Source organism: Pseudophryne corroboree, chromosome 6, assembly GCF_028390025.1.
Source record: "Pseudophryne corroboree isolate aPseCor3 chromosome 6, aPseCor3.hap2, whole genome shotgun sequence".
NCBI classification, from domain to species: domain Eukaryota; kingdom Metazoa; phylum Chordata; class Amphibia; order Anura; family Myobatrachidae; genus Pseudophryne; species Pseudophryne corroboree.
The window spans coordinates 254,795,413-254,816,353 of record NC_086449.1 but is presented as its reverse complement, the minus strand read 5'-3'; the positions used below and the strand labels follow the sequence as shown (position 1 = coordinate 254,816,353).

At 47.5% G+C, this 20,941-nt stretch overlaps 1 protein-coding gene across 2 annotated transcripts in view; it reads left to right on the top strand.

Annotated features, from left to right (window-relative positions):
• Window positions 1–20,941, top strand: part of LOC134935167 (cocaine- and amphetamine-regulated transcript protein-like) — a 90,507-nt gene that overhangs the window by 7,142 nt on the left and 62,424 nt on the right. Inside the window, exon 1 of one of the 2 annotated variants that reach the window (XM_063930399.1) lies at window positions 9,323–9,938. The exons of the other annotated variant lie outside the window; for it this stretch is intronic. Coding sequence (XP_063786469.1) covers window positions 9,776–9,938 — 163 coding nt within the window. The 5' untranslated portion in view covers window positions 9,323–9,775. Of the gene's footprint in view, window positions 1–9,322; window positions 9,939–20,941 lie in introns of those variants that run through there. 2 annotated transcript variants of the gene reach the window in all.

Sequence of the window (20,941 nt, the reverse complement as noted above, 5' to 3'; positions counted from 1 at the left end):
TTATCGGTAAGTAAATTCTTATTATTTTTAGCATACTTCACATATACTGAATACAAGAAAGGAAAATTACATTTATATCTATATTTTTCAGGAACAGTTCAGCAGGAGTTTCCTCTGGATCCCTTTAAACGTAAAACAGGAAATTCTTACTAACAATATGTTATGAACATTTATGGGGATACACTACTAGTAAGTTAAGAAAGGCTTATTAAATGGGTAAAGAGAATTATTTAATTCTAATTTTTATCTTTAAAAAAAAAAATCACAAAATGTAACAACTGTCGTCCATCCATATAATGTCTAAAATATGTTTTAATTGGGGAAAAAAAGATCAGTCTATTACAGACTTAAGAAAGTACCAATTTAAAAAATCATTTTTACATCATATTCCAATTTGCTGTTTCAGTTACATTAAACCAACAAATGCCTACTCCACTACGGCAATTATAAAGTTTGACTTCTGTGACCTTCAGCCCTACAGCGGTTTAATAACTGGCTGAGTCTTGTAGATGTGAGCTCTTGTATACATTCCTAAAGTTTGTCCTTCTGAGCATTAATTATGCCCAAGATCAGCTTGTACTGAATTTTGCTGCCACGTGCCCCAGGGTTAGCTCCACTATTTTCTGGTCTTTCCAGCTTCACCACTGAGGCATAGAGCATTTGTCCGGTCATATGTCACTAATATGTTTACCCATCTGTTAGAATGCAGCTCATTTCCAAATGTTGTCATTTCTGTATCTTGTGTACTTTGCACTAATCGCGCCACTGAATAAGCCTTGTAGCTGGGTGAGTCAGCGTGTGCTGTGTCACATTCTTTCCTGGCACAAGACAAGACTGGACAGGACACATTTCAGGATCATCCCAGACTTCGAAGACCATTGTTACAGGAATGTGAGTGTCCCGGTGACCCACATATGTAGGATTATATAATATGCACAGTGTATATGAGCTTCTGAAAACGTGTACCTTTGTGATTATAGGGGGTCATTCCGAGTTGTTCGCTCGCTAGCTGTTTTTAGCAGTAGTGCAAATGCTAAGCCGCCGCCCTCTGGGAGTGTATTTTAGCTTAGCAGAAGTGCAAACGAAAGGATCGCGGAGTGACTACAAAAAAAAATTGTGCAGTTTCAGAGTAGCTCCAGACCTACTCAGCACTTGTGATCACTTAAGACTGTTCAGTTCTGGATTTGACATCACAAACACGCCCTGCGTCCTTCTAACCACGCCTGCATTTTTCCTGGCACGCCTGCGTTTTTTCGAACACTCCCCGAAATCGGTCAGTTGACACCCAGAAACGCCCACTTCATGTCAATCACACTGCGACCAGCAGTGCGACTGAAAAGCTTCGCTAGACCTTGTGTTAAACTGCATCGGCTGTTGTGAAAGTACGTTGCGCGTGCCCATTGCGCCGCATACGCATGCGCAGAAGTGCCGTTTTTTTTTGCTTCATCGCGGCGCAGCAAACATTTTCAGCTAGCAATCAACTGGGAATGACCCCCATAGTACAGTGTATCAGTGTCAGTAAGGGTCAGAACTGCAACAAATGCGAAAAAGCTTCTTCATTTCACAGAGTGCCCCCACTTGTCTGCCCTGAGCTTTTCAAGAGCTGGGTTCATTCACGGTTCTTGGAACGGTTCCTTGAATATTGATCTGCACCGAAGTTTGTGGGCTTGAGGCTCTATTGAAGCATTTGCATAATGGAAAGAGGGCAACATCACCAGCCTACTAAACTTTCCATTTTTTTCTAAAGTACTGTTTGGTTTAGCATTAATTATGTATTAAACTAATCATAGATTTATGGGACATCTTGTTTGTCTTCACTATTTTGGGACTGGGTAAAAGCTGGAACAATCCAGACCCCGGAATGCTGGACTGGCTGCCTGCAGCGACCTCTGCCACTGTGGAGCTCTCTGTGTGCATCTCCCTTCACTGGTTGCTGTGTGACAGCATAACTTTTATATATTTGAAGCATGTCTAGAAATAGACTTTCTGCAGAAGTGCATTTTTATTTAACCACTTGACTGGCATAGTTGCGTGATGCGACCAGAGCCAGATGTATGTTACCTGGCTTGGATGCATCACATGCGACATGTTGCCCCCTGATGTACGGATCCCTTGCTGCCCCTGTTGCTCCCCAGACCAGCAGGGTTGCAACAGTCTTTGACTGCCGACATCACTGCCAGAATCACAGCCAGAGTGCTGTGCGGCTGGCATTCTAGAGCGCATGCTCCAGGAAGCACAGTGCAGGGAGGGGAACGTTCGTTCCTCTCCCTATGCAATTTAGCTGATCTCTGCATGTGCAGAGATCAGCTGCTGCAGGGGGGACTGATCATCAGTCTCCTCTGCACACGCTACACTGCACTCTGCATGAGAAAGGGGGAGTAGTATAAGCCCATGGGGGTGGGGAGTAACCTGAGAGGGGCAAATATAACCAGCGGCGGTGGGGGAGGGGCTTTTAACAGGTGTGGATGATTTACTAAGCATGGGGGGGTTGTTACTAAGGGGCTGCGGGGGGTACCATTATTAGTATTTGAGGCCAGCGGGGGGGGTCTATTGCCATTTGGGGGTGGGAATTTCTTTTTATAATAGGTGATTATGGACGCAGGGGGATGGGGGCGTACAAAACACCTATATATATATATATATATATCTCAAAATAATATTATACATCATACCTACCTAGTTTGCTGCCTCCTCTCCTTGAAGTACAGCATTACACAATGGGCAGCAGGGCTATGATGATGCAATTTGCTGCAAATCACATCACCAATAAGCAGCCTACAAATGATCACTTTTACTGGGTTCATGGTACCTGGAGATTGGTCTTCTGGCACCTCTGACTTGATTGAAAATGTCATATCTTCTAACAGGAAGAAAACAGCTTTCCCATAAAACAGAATCCCCCATTTCCCTAAGTGAGCACTCTTCAAACCTTTATTATAATTCTCAGCTGTCCCGCTTTTCAGGCATTGTTATGCCATCCTACCCATGGGTCGCAGGGTGTGCTGGTTGGGGGGCCTCCTTTACCAGCTGCTCTACTTAGCAGCACATCGGTGAATATTGATGATAGAGAGGGAGACTGGGGGCATGGTCAACAGCTCATGGGACTCTTGGCATGCTCCCAACACAATGGAAACAGGGATGTGGCTGACAGGCGCAGCATGTTCTGTGAGGCTACACATCCTAATTTTAGGTGCAGTCTACTGCAGAAGCATATTATTACACAGCAACTGCATCCAAAGACGCAGCTGATAAATGAACTGCATCCTACTCTGATTCAGACCCATATCCATTATATTGTACAAGGTGCAAAATAACAGTGTAAATATATTCCCAGTTCCATTTCCATGATGTTACATAATCAAGAATAGGACCATTTGCATAGTTGCTGACATTTGACTATAATTTCCAGGGGCACTTTGCTGGTGGGCAGGAGCACCATCCTAATGCAACCCCACTATTTATATTCACTGAATAATGTAAGGATTATAGTTTAAAGGGGTTGGGTAGGCATTACCAGCAGCTGGGATCCCGGGCACAGTATGCTGACGGGGAGGGGGGTGAGCGGAACAAAGGCCCTTGCGCGCTCGCTGCGCTCAAGTGGGAATAGTCCCTTGTAGTCGGCATGCTGACTGTCGAGATTTTCAGGGGTCGGGATGTAGGTGGAGGTATTATGTCAGCGGTCTCCTGACCATCGGTCACATAACTACATCCCGTTTAAAGCTGTGTTTAGAACATTGTAACTGGTCCATGTGCTCCTTCTCCTCTCCCAAGGGCCCCCAAGAACCCAGAGAAGGATTGCCAGCATGTGCTTTCTTTTCCTGCTGCCAGGCTGAACTTAAATAAAACAACTTCCAGCACCCTTGCCACCAAGCTCCAGTGACACTTGCGTGGCTCTCCCAAGAAGAGGTGGAGGAAGAGCACTATGCACTGAGCAGGATGCCGTGAGGAGTGCAAGAGAGAAGTAGGAAAGATAGGTGTGTAAGTAGGAAGGGCTACAGGAGAAGGAAAAGCTGTGTGACAAAAAATAAGCTGTGTGAATGATAAGATGTGTCAGTGGGGAGAGCTGTGTGAGGGATAAAATGGGATATATATCAAAGCTTACAGATAAAGTTAAGAGAGATAACGTACTAGCCAATCAACTCCTGTCATTTTTCAAACACAACCTCTTTCATGGCAGTTAGGAGCTGAAAGGTTGTTGCTTTAACCGAACCCCCCTGAACCTAGGGGATCTGGGGGGATCCAAGCCACTGCTTGGATCTCCCTGCCTGTCCCAGATCCCCAATTGAAGCAAAGCATCAGGATCCCGCTGTCGGATCCTGAGGTTTTGCCTCGGACGCTGGTCTCCATAGTAACCTGATCACTGATTGGCTGAGAGAGCCGTCTGTCATACTATAGCGCCGCCGCCCGCACTGCCAACACTGCCACCAACACTGCCGACACTCCCTCACTGTCGGCACCTCGCACTGCTTATACTGCCGGCACCACTGCACGGAGGACTTTTCCGGCACCCCTGCACGGAGGACACTTCTGGCACTCCTGCCCTTGTACACTGAGGACACCCTCAGCACTCCCATATTGCAGACAATGCCAGCACTCCTGCACTGAGGACTCCTCTGGCACTCCCGTATTGACGACACTGCCAGCACCCCTGCACTGAGGACACTGCCGGCACTCCTGCACTGAGGACACCTCCGACACTCCCGCATCGTCAACACTGCCGGCACCCCTGCACTAAGGAAACCTCCGGCATTCCCGCATTGCCGACACTGCCGAACCCCTGCACTGAGGACACTGCAGTATTCCTGCACTGAGGACACTGCAGCATTCCTGCACTGAGGACACCTCTGGCACCTCTGGCACTCCTGCAATTGGTGCCACTGCAGGCACCCCTGCACTGCCGACACTGCTGGCACCCCTGCACTAAGGAAGCCTCCGGCACTGCCGATACTGTCGTACCCCTGCAACGAGGGCAAGGACACTGCCGGCACTCCTGCACTGAGGACACCTCTGGCACTCCTGCAATTGTCGACACTGCAGGCATCCCTGCACCGCCGACACTGCTGGAACCAACACACTGAGGACACCACGGGCACCCCTGCACTGCCGGCACCACCGAACTGAGGACACCTCTGGCACCCTTGCACTGCTGAAACCACCGCACTGGGGACACCGTTGGCACCCCTGCACTGCTGACACTGTTGGCACCACCGCACTGAGGACACCCCTGGCAGCCCTGCACTACCGACACCACAGCATTGAGGACACTGCTGGCACCACTGCACTGAGGACATCGCTGACACCCCTACACTGCCGGCAGGGCCGGTGCTAGGGTGTTCGGCGCCCTCCTGCAAAATATAAATTTGCGCCCTCCCATACTTTACATGCAGGGCCGGGGGGTTAACATGGCCTCTTGGGCCCCAGAGCTGCAGGAGATCCGTGCACGCCTATGGATGTGAACTCTCTGCCCACAAACACTCGGTGCAGCGCTAGTTACGGCCCTGCACACAGACAGTGCCGTAACTAGACATTTTACAGCTGTGTGCAAGAGAGGGCATCGCCCCCCTCCCCTGCATGTAAAATAGGGGCAGTGCGCGCCGCAGACGCGTGCAAAAAATACAGGGGCGCGGTAAGCGTGCCCTTTTTACACATTACGGCAGCCAGCGGCCCCTTTTTACACATTACGGCCGACAGAGTCCCCTTTTTACACATTACGGCAGACAGCGTCCCACTTTTTACACATTACGGCAAACAGTGTCTCCCTTTTTACACATTACGGCAGACAGCATCCCCTTTTTAAATACAAACAAACACACACATCCATATACACACACACACACACACTTTCTCTCTCACACTCTTTTTGCATCCCCTTACCACAATCTTGCTGGCCAGATCTTCCACAGTCTGCTAGCCTGGTCCATGTAGCTCCGCCCCATTGGTCCATGTAGCTCCGCCCCTTGGTCCGTGTAGCTCCACCCCCTTTCGTCAGACCGCAAACTGACACTCCTCTCCTCTCACTGTCACAGGGGAGAGAGGAGAAGGAGTCATGCTGCCGGCGCTGCTACGGCTGCCTGTCAGTGTGACAGGGCAGACGCAGCAGCCAGCAGCAGGGGGGACAGGACGGCGCTTCAGCAGGGATGCAGAGCAGTGAAGGCGCCTCTCCTGCCCGGCGCCTACCTGCACTGCATCCCTTTGCTGAGCGGGTAGCGCCGGGCCTGACTGCCGGCACCACCGCACTGAGGACACAGCTGGCACCCTTGCACTGATGACACTGCAGACAGCACTGCACTGAGGACACCACTGGCACCCTTGCACTGCTGACACTGCCGACACTCCTGCACTACAGCATTGAGGACACCGCTGGAACCCTGCACTGCTGACACTACCGGGATCACTGCACTGAAGACACTGCAGACACCCCTGCACTACCGACACCACCACTCTAAGGACACTGCTGGCACGGACTCGGCGGATAGGCGGAGCATAATGACGCGATTATATGCTAATCGCGTCATTTTAGCCCTGCTCCTGCACAAATTTTGCCAATCACAGACTTTTCCCGGTGGGTGGGCGGGGCCTACTGATGCAATCAGCTTGGCTAGTCCCTCATCACCGCCCACCTGATTCTCCTCTCCGGGCATCTCCCAGAGAGGAGATTTGAAATATCTGGAAGTATGCTTTAATATGGGAGCTTTGTTAAAATGGTCCTGTACTATAATGTATTGGCTTCTGTATGTTTTATTAAGTGTGGCCTTTATGAAAAACCTGCATTATTATACCTAATTGTTAAGATGAGAGATTTGTCTCAGACAAGACCACATGTAGAAAAAACCGAAGACTGCTTCTACAGCGCCTCAATTGCAGGAGGCTAATAATCAAATTACCCTGATACATGCGCGGCTGAAAAACACTATGTGGGTGTTTGGTTGGAGACTATAGAAACAGACAAAATCAGCTGCGCAAAGTATCAGGGAAAGGACAGTACAATTTTAGGAGAACCGATGTATGTATATAAATTGATTTATTAATGAAAAAGCATAAAATAGCAGTAAAAGATGACATTAAATTGTTGGATATAAAAAGGCACACCTTGACTCAGTTTATCCGTTTAAACAGACACCAAATTGTGTCAGTTCTCTATATAGAAGTCCACAAAAGGAAATAAAGTCCAGCTGTTTGTTGGAAAGCAATAGATGGTAGTAGCCGTAAGGTTAATATTGGAAGTGAATGATCAGTGCAGTAGACATCCCATAATAATAAATTGAGGGAGTGATCCAGTGTTATTTAATGTTCAATTACCTCTCCTTAGGTGGGCTGGTCCAAAGCCGAGCGTCCTCGGCGATGTGTCCTGCAATGCCCACTGTGCGAATGCCGCAGGGGAGAGGGAGCCGTGGATTCACTGTAAAGTATAAGCCGTGTGCTGGTTTATCCGGCTGACGGGGAGCCGTATGTTGATACGGGCGGCTCAAGAATTCAGATCCGCGGCTATTCTGGGATCTCTGTGGAGATGAAGGACGGCTTGCGGGGAGAACAAACCCGCTGATGCTTTCAAATCGGATACCTCGGCAGGTGTGCAGACAGGAGGCGTGGCCTAACTAGTTTCGTCATGTGACCCGTGACTTTCTCAAAGGAATATATTCCTTTGAGAAAGTCACGGGTCACGTGACGAAACTAGTTAGGCCACGCCTCCTGTCTGCACACCTGCCGAGGTATCCGATTTGAAAGCATCAGCGGGTTTGTTCTCCCCGCAAGCCGTCCTTCATCTCCACAGAGATCCCAGAATAGCCGCGGATCTGAATTCTTGAGCCGCCCGTATCAACATACGGCTCCCCGTCAGCCGGATAAACCAGCACACGGCTTATACTTTACAGTGAATCCACGGCTCCCTCTCCCCTGCGGCATTCGCACAGTGGGCATTGCAGGACACATCGCCGAGGACGCTCGGCTTTGGACCAGCCCACCTAAGGAGAGGTAATTGAACATTAAATAACACTGGATCACTCCCTCAATTTATTATTATGGGATGTCTACTGCACTGATCATTCACTTCCAATATTAACCTTACGGCTACTACCATCTATTGCTTTCCAACAAACAGCTGGACTTTATTTCCTTTTGTGGACTTCTATAATTTGGTGTCTGTTTAAACGGATAAACTGAGTCAAGGTGTGCCTTTTTATATCCAACAATTTAATGTCATCTTTTACTGCTATTTTATGCTTTTTCATTAATAAATCAATTTATATACATACATCGGTTCTCCTAAAATTGTACTGTCCTTTCCCTGATACTTTGCGCAGCTGATTTTGTCTGTTTCTATAAGACCACATGTAGATTGTATAAAATAATACTTGTCAGGTCTGTGTAACTGTCTGTTCCCGGAGGGGGCACTAGTGGGTCAGTGATGGTACGATGGAGGAAACGAGGAGGTCGTAGTAAGTTCCTGCGCATGTGCGCAATGATGTTCATTAAATACACCCAGCAATATAATGATTACTGGAACAGGAATAACAATATAGACGTTTCACAGTGTGGAAGCTGACATTGGTTTTAAGTACAGTCACGAAGAATGAGCTGATCTGGAAACCAGCGGTAATTAGAGATCAGTAATGACTGGCCTGGGAGCCAAAGGCAATCAATGATGGTCGGCCTGGGAGCCGATGGCAAATAAACGATGGTCGGCCTGGGAGCCAATGTGAAGCAGAGTCTATATCCTGAGGATAAATAATGACACAGAGGATCGGCCTGGAAACCAAAGGGAGAATGTGATGGAACAACACAGGCAATAAGTAACTTTTGGTATTAAGTCTGGAAACCGTTAGCAACTTGCAAATAATGAGTGTCGGCCTGGGAGCCCATGGCAACAGAAATCAGTACTCTGGAGGTAAATAATACAAATGGTATAATAACAGTCACAGGTAATGAACTGGTCTGGGAACCAGTGTAAATTAGTAAACTGCGATGGTCGGCCTGGAAGCCCATGGTGAACATTGATGGCTGGCATGGAAGAAGATGGTAACAGGATCAATATGCAGTAGATTGGTAATGCAAAACCGATGGTAGTAAATACAGGCAATAAGTAACTCCGGTAATCAGTCTGGAAACCAACAGCAATAGATTCACACAGTCAGAATATTTGCACAAAGTCCATAGAGCCAAGCAAGGTTATAGCAAGAGACAGTTGGTAATATACTAGCTGGTTGTTTAAGTGCTGGATGCAATACTACAGTGCTGAATGCAGATTAACAACACACAGGTGAGAATGATGAGGCAGCACCTGGAGAGAGTCTCTTACTGCATCTAGAAGTGGAAGCCGACTGTGGAATGAGTTGTAGCAGATCTGGATGGCTGGAGCCTCTAGTTCCACAGAGACACTGAAGCCCGGAAGTCACTGGAGACATCTGGTGACTGGATCTGAATGCAGATGGAACTGCACCAAACTGGATGGCTGGAGCCAGTAGTTCCACAGAGACACTGAAGCTAGGAAGTCATTGGAGACAGCTGGTGACTGTATCTGAATGCAGATGGAACTGCACCAAACTGGATGGCTGATGCCTGTAGTTCCACAGAGCTAATACACAGGGGAATCTCTGATGACAGGAGACTAGAGTCAGGAGACACTTGTTCACAGGATGTAATGCGTTGTTCAAGGCAATGATACTGAGCAGGAACTCTGAGTATATACCCCCTGATCAGCAGGGTTTGGAGAATCAAGTCATGTGAGCGCTCCAATGCTCAGGAGTGGATAGCACCAAGTCAGCTGACTGCAGGTGTCATGGCAGTACCCATACTGTGGAGATGGTGGGAATACATCAGGGTACACACTGTATGGCGAGCGGGGTACACACTGGAGAGAGTCTCTGCACATTGCAGGCAATCATGGAACATGCTGCCAGGCTGGGAATGTGACCTCCGGCGGCCAGTACATCAGAGCACTGGTAAGTGACATGATGCAATATGCAGATTCTTGACAATACTGTTTTATATTTTCTATTCTCATCATTACTCATGTGATTCTCGTCCCTTTAAAAGCAACACTGTGCACTGATATTGAATTGGTATAAACTGAAACTTAATGTATTAATTAATACATTACGGTCATTAGGTCGACACAACTTAGGTTGACAGTCATTAGGTCGACCACTATAGGTCAACATGCATTAGGTTGAAAGGGTCACTAGGTCGACATGGTCATTAGCAGGGCCGGCTCTAGGCATGTTCGAACAGAGCGGCCGCGCAGGGCGCCACCCTTAATGGGCGCCGCCATATTCGAAGCTGGAGCCGGCCCCGTGCAGCATTGGCCCGGCCGTGTGTGCGCTATGCGCGCTGCCGGTGTCTAACGTCAGACGCCGGCGCCGCGCAGCACGCATAGCGCACACAAGTGGCCGCCCGGCCGCCCGCACCTGGACCCGGACCCGTACTCGCCCGGCCGCACTCCCGCACTCGGACAGGCTCAGCAGTACTCCTCCCCCTCTCAGCGCCGCAGGTATTGGGGGGGGGGGGGAATTAATCTGGCACTGTGGGGGCATATCTGGCACCGTGGGGGCATTTTTGGCACACTGGGGGCATTTCTGGCACACTGCGGGCATATCTGGCACACTGGGGGCATATCTGGCACACTGGGGGCATATCTGGCACACTGGGGGCATATCTGGCACTGTGGGGGGCATTTCTGGCACTGTGGGGGCATTTTTTGCTCTGTAAGGGCATATCTGGCACTGTGGGGGCATATATGGCACACTGGGGGCATTTATCTGGCATACTAGGGGCATTTATCTGGCACTGAGGGGGCATTTATCTGGCACTGTGGGGGGCATATCTGGCACTGTGGGGGGCATATCTGGCACTGTGGGGGCATATCTGGCACACTGGGGGCATTTATCTGGCACACTGGGGGCATTTATCTGGCACACTGGGGGCATTTCTGGTACATTTCTGGCTCTGTGGGGGCATATCTGGCTCTGTGGGGGCATATCTGTCTGTGTGGGGGCATTTATGTATTTGGCACACTGGGGGCATTTCTGGCACACTGGGGGCATTTCTGGCACAGTGGGGGCATTTCTGGCACAGTGGGGGCATTTATCTGGCACTGTTGGGGCATTTATCTGGCACTGTGGGGTCATTTATCTGGCACTGTGGGGTCATTTATCTGGCACTGTGGGGGCATTTATCTGACACTGTGGGGGCATTTATCTGGCACTGTGGGGACATTTATCTGGCACTGTGGGGGCATTTATCTGGCACTGTTGGGGCATTTATCTGGCACTGTGGGCATTTATCTGTCACTGCGGGGACATTTATCTGGCACTGTGGGGGCATTTATCTGGCACTGTGGGGGCATTTATCTGGCACTGTGGGGACATTTATCTGGCACTGTGGGGGCATTTATCTGGCACTGTGGGGGCATTTATCTGGCACTGTGGGGACATTTATCTGGCACTGTGGGGGCATTTATCTGGCACTTTGGGGGCTTTTCTGTATCTGGCACTGTGGGGGCATTTATCTGGCACTGTGGGGGCATTTATCTGGCACTGTGGGGGCATTTATCTGGCACTGTGGGGGCTTTTCTGTATCTACATATCTGGCACTGTGTGACCATTTATGTATCTGGCATTGCGGGGGGGCATGTCATGTGTAGCTGGCACGGCTGGGGAGCATATCATTTAGTTTTCCCGCTAGGCGTTTGTGGCTAGGCAATGTGTCTAACGTGCTCTGCCTGGCGCAAAGTGTCTATCGTGCTCTGCCTGGCGCAAAGTGTCTAACGTGCTCTGCCTGGCGCAAAGTGTCTAACGTGCTCTGCCTGGCGCAAAGTGTCTAGGAGGTTCTACCTGGTGCAGTGTGTATTAACTGCACTACTGTGTGGTGTAATACGAATTGCCACTATTATGTGGCCACGCACCTTCACCACGAAGCAACGCCCCTAAAATTTTGCTGCGCGCCTTTGGCGCGCACTGTCCATGCTTTGCCATGTTGGTAGATGAGCAACAAGCATTACAGTATGTACATCATTTTGCCCTCCTAACTTAAAAATGTGCCCTCCCTGCCCTAAAAAGTGAACACTATCGTGTAGCTGGCACTGCTGGGGGCATATTGTGTGTAGCTGGCACTGCTGGGGGGCATATCATGTCTATCTGGCACTGCACATTGTGTATCTGACACTATACTGGAGACATTGTGTGTAAGGAACACTACTGTGGCTGTTATGTGTAAGGCTGCTAATTGTGTGCGTAGAGGGGGTGTGAAAACATATTTATTTATAGTCTAATAATATGAAGGTATGAGGCCACGCCCACTTTCCAAGATGCCACACCCACTTTTCCTGGAGAGCGCGCATGGGGGGGCGCTTTTACATGTTTTCGCTCAGGGTGCTAGTAGGCCTGGAGCCGGCCCTGGTCATTAGGTTGACATGTACTAGGTCTACAGGATAAAAAGGTCGACAGGAGTTTTTAAAAAAATGTTTGCATTTTTTTTACTTCTTCATACTTTACGATCCACATGGACAACAACTGGGAGTGGTAACCTGTACCGAGCGCAGCAGTAGCGGAGCGAGGCACCTCGAGCGAGGGGACACGGTGCACTAATTGGGGTTTCCCATCACTTTACGAAGAAAACGACACCAAAAAAAGTAAATAAAGTAAAAAAACTCATGTCGACCTTTTGATCTGTCGACATAATGACCACATCGACCTAGTGACGTTGTTGACATAATACATGTCGACCAATAGTGGTCGACCTATTGACTGTCGACCCATACCCTAATACACATACACCAACTTTGATTATTATATATAAATGAATTCTTTGTTAGTATGTATAAACTAATTTATTCCATTTTAATACAGGTTGAGTGTCCCATATCCAAATATTCCGAAATACGGACTTTTTTGAGTGAGAGTGAGATAGTGAAACCTTTGTTTTCTGATGGCTCAATGTACACAAACTTTGCTTAATACACAAAGTTATTAAAAATATTGTATTAAATGACCTTCAGGCTGTGTGTATAAGGTGTATATGAAACATAAATGAATTGTGTGAATGTACACACACTTTGTTTAATGCACAAAGTTATAAAAAATATTGGCTAAAATTACCTTCAGGCTGTGTGTATAAGGTGTATATGAAACATAAATGCATTCTGTGCTTAGATTTAGGTCCGATCACCATGATATCTCATTATGGTATGCAATTATTCCAAAATACGGAAAAAATCCCATATCCAAAATACCTCTGGTCCCAAGCATTTTGGATAAGGGAGACTCAACCTGTATAAGCATTGCGGAGCTATGAGTGCTGGCTGGATATATAGTCATCTGGCAAGCTGCCATAACCTGCATAAATCTTGCTTTGTATTGAAGTGATTATTGTTTACATATGTAAATTGTGTTTGAGGTGCTTAGCAGTGATTGGCTCCATGCTCCGTTATAGAGGGCTATAGGGGTAATTCCAAGTTGATCGCAGCAGGAACTTTGTTAGCAGTTGGGCAAAACCATGTGCACTGCAGGGGAGGCAGATATTACATGTGCAGTAAGAGTTAGATTTGGGTGTGGTGTGTTCAATCTGCAATCTAATTTGCAGTGTAAAAATAAAGTAGCCAGTATTTGCCCTGCACAGAAATAAAATAACCCACCCAAATCTAACTCTCTCTGCAAATATTATATCTGCCCCCCCCCCACCTGCAGTGCACATGGTTTTGCCCAATTGCTAACTAAATTCCTGCTGCGATCAACTTGGAATTACCCCCTATGTGCGTTACCAGACCAGCCCTCTGATGAAGTTGATGATGAAACGCTTTACAGCATGGCCTGGTAACACTGGACTTAGACTGCCCTGGACATACCCCTGTGCCTGTTGTGACTTTGGGGGACATTTACTAAGCAGTGGTAAGAGTGGAGAAGTGAGCCAGTGGAGAAGTGCCCATGGCGACCAATCAGCACTGAAGTAACATCTATAATTTCAATACTATAAAATTATACAGAGCTGCTGATTGGTTGATGGGGCAACTTCTCCACTGGCTCACTTCTCCGCTTTTATCACTGCTTAGTAAATGACTCCCTTTGTCCCGGTGCACCGTGTCCATTGTTGACGGTCGGCAGTGTGGTCTGAAGGTCCTGGCTGATGCAGGTGCAGATCGGTGGAGTGATCCTTTGTGGTGCAGTATAAAGCCATGTGGATTTTTTGTATTTATTTTTTTCCAAACAGAGCCCCAACATTCCAGGATTCTACCAAGCTGCAACTAAGTGGTAAGCAGCATCATCAGATAGTAGAGAGCAGAACATAGTGGGTAACTATTCCAATTCTGATGGTGCAGTCCACCTCTCTCCCTCATATTATCTACCCCATACCATCCACTGCTCCATCCCTGCTTTATACTTACCACTTCTTGGCAGAGAGCTGTCCTCTGTCATGGTCTGTCTCATAGCTTGCTGTAGTGGGAGCTATTTGATTAACCACAAATAGAGCACATAGATGTGCCCTGAGCAAAGAAGTGCTAGTATTGTTGTTAGTGTTGTTGTTGGTGTAGTTCGCTGTCAAATCGCTGCTGACTTATAGCGACCCTATGGATAGCTGTCCTGAACAAATTTCGATCTTCAGGCAAGCAGCTCAGTATTAGTAATGTGGTATACATAGTTGTTGTATCAAGCCATCTGCTGCTGGCCCTTTCCCTTTTTCGTTTGATGTGTCCAAAGTAGGAAAGGCAAAGTCTTGTAATTTGTGCTTCTAGGGAGAACTTAGGTTTCATTTAAACTAGAGATGAGCGGGTTCGGTTTCTTTGAATCCGAACCCGCACGAACTTCACTTTTTTTTTCACGGGTCCGAGCGACTCGGATCTTCCCGCCTTGCTCGGTTAACCCGAGCGCGCCCGAACGTCATCATGACGCTGTCGGATTCTCGCGAGACTCGGATTCTATATAAGGAGCCGCGCGTCGCCGCCATTTTCACACGTGCATTGAGATTGATAGGGAGAGGACGTGGCTGGCGTCCTCTCCATTAGAATAGATTAGAAGAGAGAGAGAGAGAGAGAGAGATTGTGCAGACAGAGTTTACCACAGTGACCAGTGCAGTTGTTGTTAAGTTAACTTTTATTTAATATATCCGTTCTCTGCTATATCCGTTCTCTGCCTGAAAAAAACGATACACAGCAGTCACACAGTGTGACTCAGTCTGTGTGCACTCAGCTCAGCCCAGTGTGCTGCACATCAATGTATAAAAGCTTATAATAATTGTGGGGGAGACTGGGGAGCACTGCAGGTTGTTATAGCAGGAGCCAGGAGTACATAATATTATATTAATTTAAAATTAAACAGTGCACACTTTTGCTGCAGGAGTGCCACTGCCAGTGTGACTAGTGGTGACCAGTGCCTGACCACCAGTATAGTAGTATATTGTTGTATACTATCTCTTTATCAACCAGTCTATATTAGCAGCAGACACAGTACAGTGCGGTAGTTCACGGCTGTGGCTACCTCTGTGTCGGCAGTCGGCACTCGGCAGGCAGTCCGTCCATCCATAATTGTATAATTATATACCACCTAACCGTGGTATTTTTTTTTCTTTCTTTATACCGTCGTCATAGTCATACTAGTTGTTACGAGTATACTACTATCTCTTTATCAACCAGTGTACAGTGCGGTAGTTCACGGCTGTGGCTACCTCTGTGTCGGCAGTCGGCAGGCAGTCCGTCCATCCATAATTGTATTATTATAATATATACCACCTAACCGTGGTTTTTTTTTTCATTCTTTATACCGTCATAGTGTCATACTAGTTGTTACGAGTATACTACTATCTCTTTATCAACCAGTGTACAGTGCGGTAGTTCACGGCTGTGGCTACCTCTGTGTCGGCAGTCGGCAGGCAGTCCGTCCATCCATAATTGTATTATAATATATACCACCTAACCGTGGTTTTTTTTTCATTCTTTATACCGTCATAGTGTCATACTAGTTGTTACGAGTATACTACTATCTCTTTATCAACCAGTGTACAGTGCGGTAGTTCACGGCTGTGGCTACCTCTGTGTCGGCAGTCGGCAGGCAATCCGTCCATCCATAATTGTATTATAATATATACCACCTAACCGTGGTTTTTTTTTCATTCTTTATACCGTCATAGTCAGTCATACTAGTTGTTACGAGTATACTACTATCTCTTTATCAACCAGTGTACAGTGCGGTAGTTCACGGCTGTGGCTACCTCTGTGTCGGCAGTCGGCAGGCAGTCCGTCCATCCATAATTGTATTATAATATATACCACCTAACCGTGGTTTTTTTTTCATTCTTTATACCGTCATAGTCAGTCATACTAGTTGTTACGAGTATACTACTATCTCTTTATCAACCAGTGTACAGTGCGGTAGTTCACGGCTGTGGCTACCTCTGTGTCGGCAGTCGGCAGGCAGTCCGTCCATCCATAATTGTATTATAATATATACCACCTAACCGTGGTTTTTTTTTTCATTCTTTATACCGTCATAGTGTCATACTAGTTGTTACGAGTATACTACTATCTCTTTATCAACCAGTGTACAGTGCGGTAGTTCACGGCTGTGGCTACCTCTGTGTCGGCAGTCGGCAGGCAGTCCGTCCATCCATAATTGTATTATAATATATACCACCTAACCGTGGTTTTTTTTTCATTCTTTATACCGTCATAGTGTCATACTAGTTGTTACGAGTATACTACTATCTCTTTATCAACCAGTGTACAGTGCGGTAGTTCACGGCTGTGGCTACCTCTGTGTCGGCAGTCGGCAGGCAGTCCGTCCATCCATAATTGTATTATAATATATATCACCTAACCGTGGTTTTTTTTTCATTCTTTATACCGTCATAGTCAGTCATACTAGTTGTTACGAGTATACTACTATCTCTTTATCAACCAGTGTACAGTGCGGTAGTTCACGGCTGTGGCTACCTCTGTGTCGGCACTCGGCAGGCAGTCCGTCCATCCATAATTGTATTATAATATATACCACCTAACCGTGGTTTTTTTTTCATTCTTTATACCGTCATAGTGTCATACTAGTTGTTACGAGTATACTACTATCTCTTTATCAACCAGTGTACAGTGCGGTAGTTCACGGCTGTGGCTACCTCTGTGTCGGCAGTCGGCAGGCAGTCCGTCCATCCATAATTGTATTATAATATATACCACCTAACCGTGGTTTTTTTTTCATTCTTTATACCGTCATAGTGTCATACTAGTTGTTACGAGTATACTACTATCTCTTTATCAACCAGTGTACAGTGCGGTAGTTCACGGCTGTGGCTACCTCTGTGTCGGCAGTCGGCAGGCAGTCCGTCCATCCATAATTGTATTATAATATATACCACCTAACCGTGGTTTTTTTTTCATTCTTTATACCGTCATAGTCAGTCATACTAGTTGTTACGAGTATACTACTATCTCTTTATCAACCAGTGTACAGTGCGGTAGTTCACGGCTGTGGCTACCTCTGTGTCGGAACTCGGCAGGCAGTCCGTCCATCCATAATTGTATTACAATATATACCACCTAACCGTGGTTTTTTTTTCATTCTTTATACCGTCATAGTCAGTCATACTAGTTGTTACGAGTATACTACTATCTCTTTATCAACCAGTGTACAGTGCGGTAGTTCACGGCTGTGGCTACCTCTGTGTCGGAACTCGGCAGGCAGTCCGTCCATCCATAATTGTATTACAATATATACCACCTAACCGTGGTTTTTTTTTCATTCTTTATACCGTCATAGTCAGTCATACTAGTTGTTACGAGTATACTACTATCTCTTTATCAACCAGTGTACAGTGCGGTAGTTCACGGCTGTGGCTACCTCTGTGTCGGCACTCGGCAGGCAGTCCGTCCATCCATAATTGTATTACAATATATACCACCTAACCGTGGTTTTTTTATACCACCTAACCGTGGCAGTCCGTCCATAATTGTATACTAGTATCCAATCCATCCATCTCCATTGTTTACCTGAGGTGCCTTTTAGTTCTGCCTATAAAATATGGAGAACAAAAAAGTTGAGGTTCCAAAATTAGGGAAAGATCAAGATCCACTTCCACCTCGTGCTGAAGCTGGTGCCACTAGTCATGGCCGAGACGATGAAATGCCAGCAACGTCGTCTGCCAAGGCCGATGCCCAAATTCATAGTACAGAGCATGTCAAATCCAAAACACCAAATATCAGAAAAAAAAGGACTCCAAAACCTAAAATAAAATTGTCGTCGGAGAAGCGTAAACTTGCCAATATGCCATTTACCACACGGAGTGGCAAGGAACGGCTGAGGCCCTGGCCTATGTTCATGGCTAGTGGTTCAGCTTCACATGAGGATGGAAGCACTCAGCCTCTCGCTAGAAAACTGAAAAGACTCAAGCTGGCAAAAGCACCGCAAAGAACTGTGCGTTCTTTGAAATCCCAAATCCACAAGGAGAGTCCAATTGTGTCGTTTCCCAACACTGGACGTGAAGAGCATGCGCCTTCCACTATTTGCATGCCCCCTGCAAGTGCTGGAAGGAGCACCCGCAGTCCAGTTCCTGATAGTCAGATTGAAGATGTCAGTGTTGAAGTACACCAGGATGAGGAGGATATGGGTGTTGCTGGCGCTGGGGAGGAAATTGACCAGAAGGATTCTGATGGTGAGGTGGTTTGTTTAAGTCAGGCACCCGGGGAGACACCTGTTGTCCGTGGGAGGAATATGGCCGTTGACATGCCAGGTGAAAATACCAAAAAAATCAGCTCTTCGGTGTGGAGGTATTTCACCAGAAATGCGGACAACAGGTGTCAAGCCGTGTGTTCCCTTTGTCAAGCTGTAATAAGTAGGGGTAAGGACGTTAACCACCTCGGAACATCCTCCCTTATACGTCACCTGCAGCGCATTCATAATAAGTCAGTGACAAGTTCAAAAACTTTGGGTGACAGCGGAAGCAGTCCACTGACCAGTAAATCCCTTCCTCTTGTAACCAAGCTCACGCAAACCACCCCACCAACTCCCTCAGTGTCAATTTCCTCCTTCCCCAGGAATGCCAATAGTCCTGCAGGCCATGTCACTGGCAAGTCTGACGAGTCCTCTCCTGCCTGGGATTCCTCCGATGCATCCTTGCGTGTAACGCCTACTGCTGCTGGCGCTGCTGTTGTTGCCGCTGGGAGTCGATGGTCATCCCAGAGGGGAAGTCGTAAGCCCACTTGTACTACTTCCAGTAAGCAATTGACTGTTCAACAGTCCTTTGCGAGGAAGATGAAATATCACAGCAGTCATCCTACTGCAAAGCGGATAACTGAGTCCTTGACAACTATGTTGGTGTTAGACGTGCGTCCGGTATCCGCCGTTAGTTCACAGGGAACTAGACAATTTATTGAGGCAGTGTGCCCCCGTTACCAAATACCATCTAGGTTCCACTTCTCTAGGCAGGCGATACCGAGAATGTACACGGACGTCAGAAAAAGACTCACCAGTGTCCTAAAAAATGCAGTTGTACCCAATGTCCACTTAACCACGGACATGTGGACAAGTGGAGCAGGGCAGGGTCAGGACTATATGACTGTGACAGCCCACTGGGTAGATGTATGGACTCCCGCCGCAAGAACAGCAGCGGCGGCACCAGTAGCAGCATCTCGCAAACGCCAACTCTTTCCTAGGCAGGCTACGCTTTGTATCACCGCTTTCCAGAATACGCACACAGCTGAAAACCTCTTACGGCAACTGAGGAAGATCATCGCGGAATGGCTTACCCCAATTGGACTCTCCTGTGGATTTGTGGCATCGGACAACGCCAGCAATATTGTGTGTGCATTAAATATGGGCAAATTCCAGCACGTCCCATGTTTTGCACATACCTTGAATTTGGTGGTGCAGATTTTTTTTAAAAACGACAGGGGTGTGCAAGAGATGCTGTCGGTGGCCAGAAGAATTGCGGGACACTTTCGGCGTACAGGCACCACGTACAGAAGACTGGAGCACCACCAAAAACTACTGAACCTGCCCTGCCATCATCTGAAGCAAGAAGTGGTAACGAGGTGGAATTCAACCCTCTATATGCTTCAGAGGTTGGAGGAGCAGCAAAAGGCCATTCAAGCCTATACAATTGAGCACGATATAGGAGATGGAATGCACCTGTCTCAAGTGCAGTGGAGAATGATTTCAACGTTGTGCAAGGTTCTGATGCCCTTTGAACTTGCCACACGTGAAGTCAGTTCAGACACTGCCAGCCTGAGTCAGGTCATTCCCCTCATCAGGCTTTTGCAGAAGAAGCTGGAGGCATTGAAGAAGGAGCTAACACGGAGCGATTCCGCTAGGCATGTGGGACTTGTGGATGCAGCCCTTAATTCGCTTAACAAGGATTCACGGGTGGTCAATCTGTTGAAATCAGAGCACTACATTTTGGCCACCGTGCTCGATCCTAGATTTAAAGCCTACCTTGGATCTCTCTTTCCGGCAGACACAGGTCTGCTGGGGTTGAAAGACCTGCTGGTGACAAAATTGTCAAGTCAAGCGGAACGCGACCTGTCAACATCTCCTCCTTCACATTCTCCCGCAACTGGGGGTGCGAGGAAAAGGCTCAGAATTCCGAGCCCACCCGCTGGCGGTGATGCAGGGCAGTCTGGAGCGACTGCTGATGCTGACATCTGGTCCGGACTGAAGGACCTGACAACGATTACGGACATGTCGTCTACTGTCACTGCATATGATTCTCTCAACATTGATAGAATGGTGGAGGATTATATGAGTGACCGCATCCAAGTAGGCACGTCACACAGTCCGTACTTATACTGGCAGGAAAAAGAGGCAATTTGGAGGCCCTTGCACAAACTGGCTTTATTCTACCTAAGTTGCCCTCCCACAAGTGTGTACTCCGAAAGAGTGTTTAGTGCCGCCGCTCACCTTGTCAGCAATCGGCGTACGAGGTTACATCCAGAAAATGTGGAGAAGATGATGTTCATTAAAATGAATTA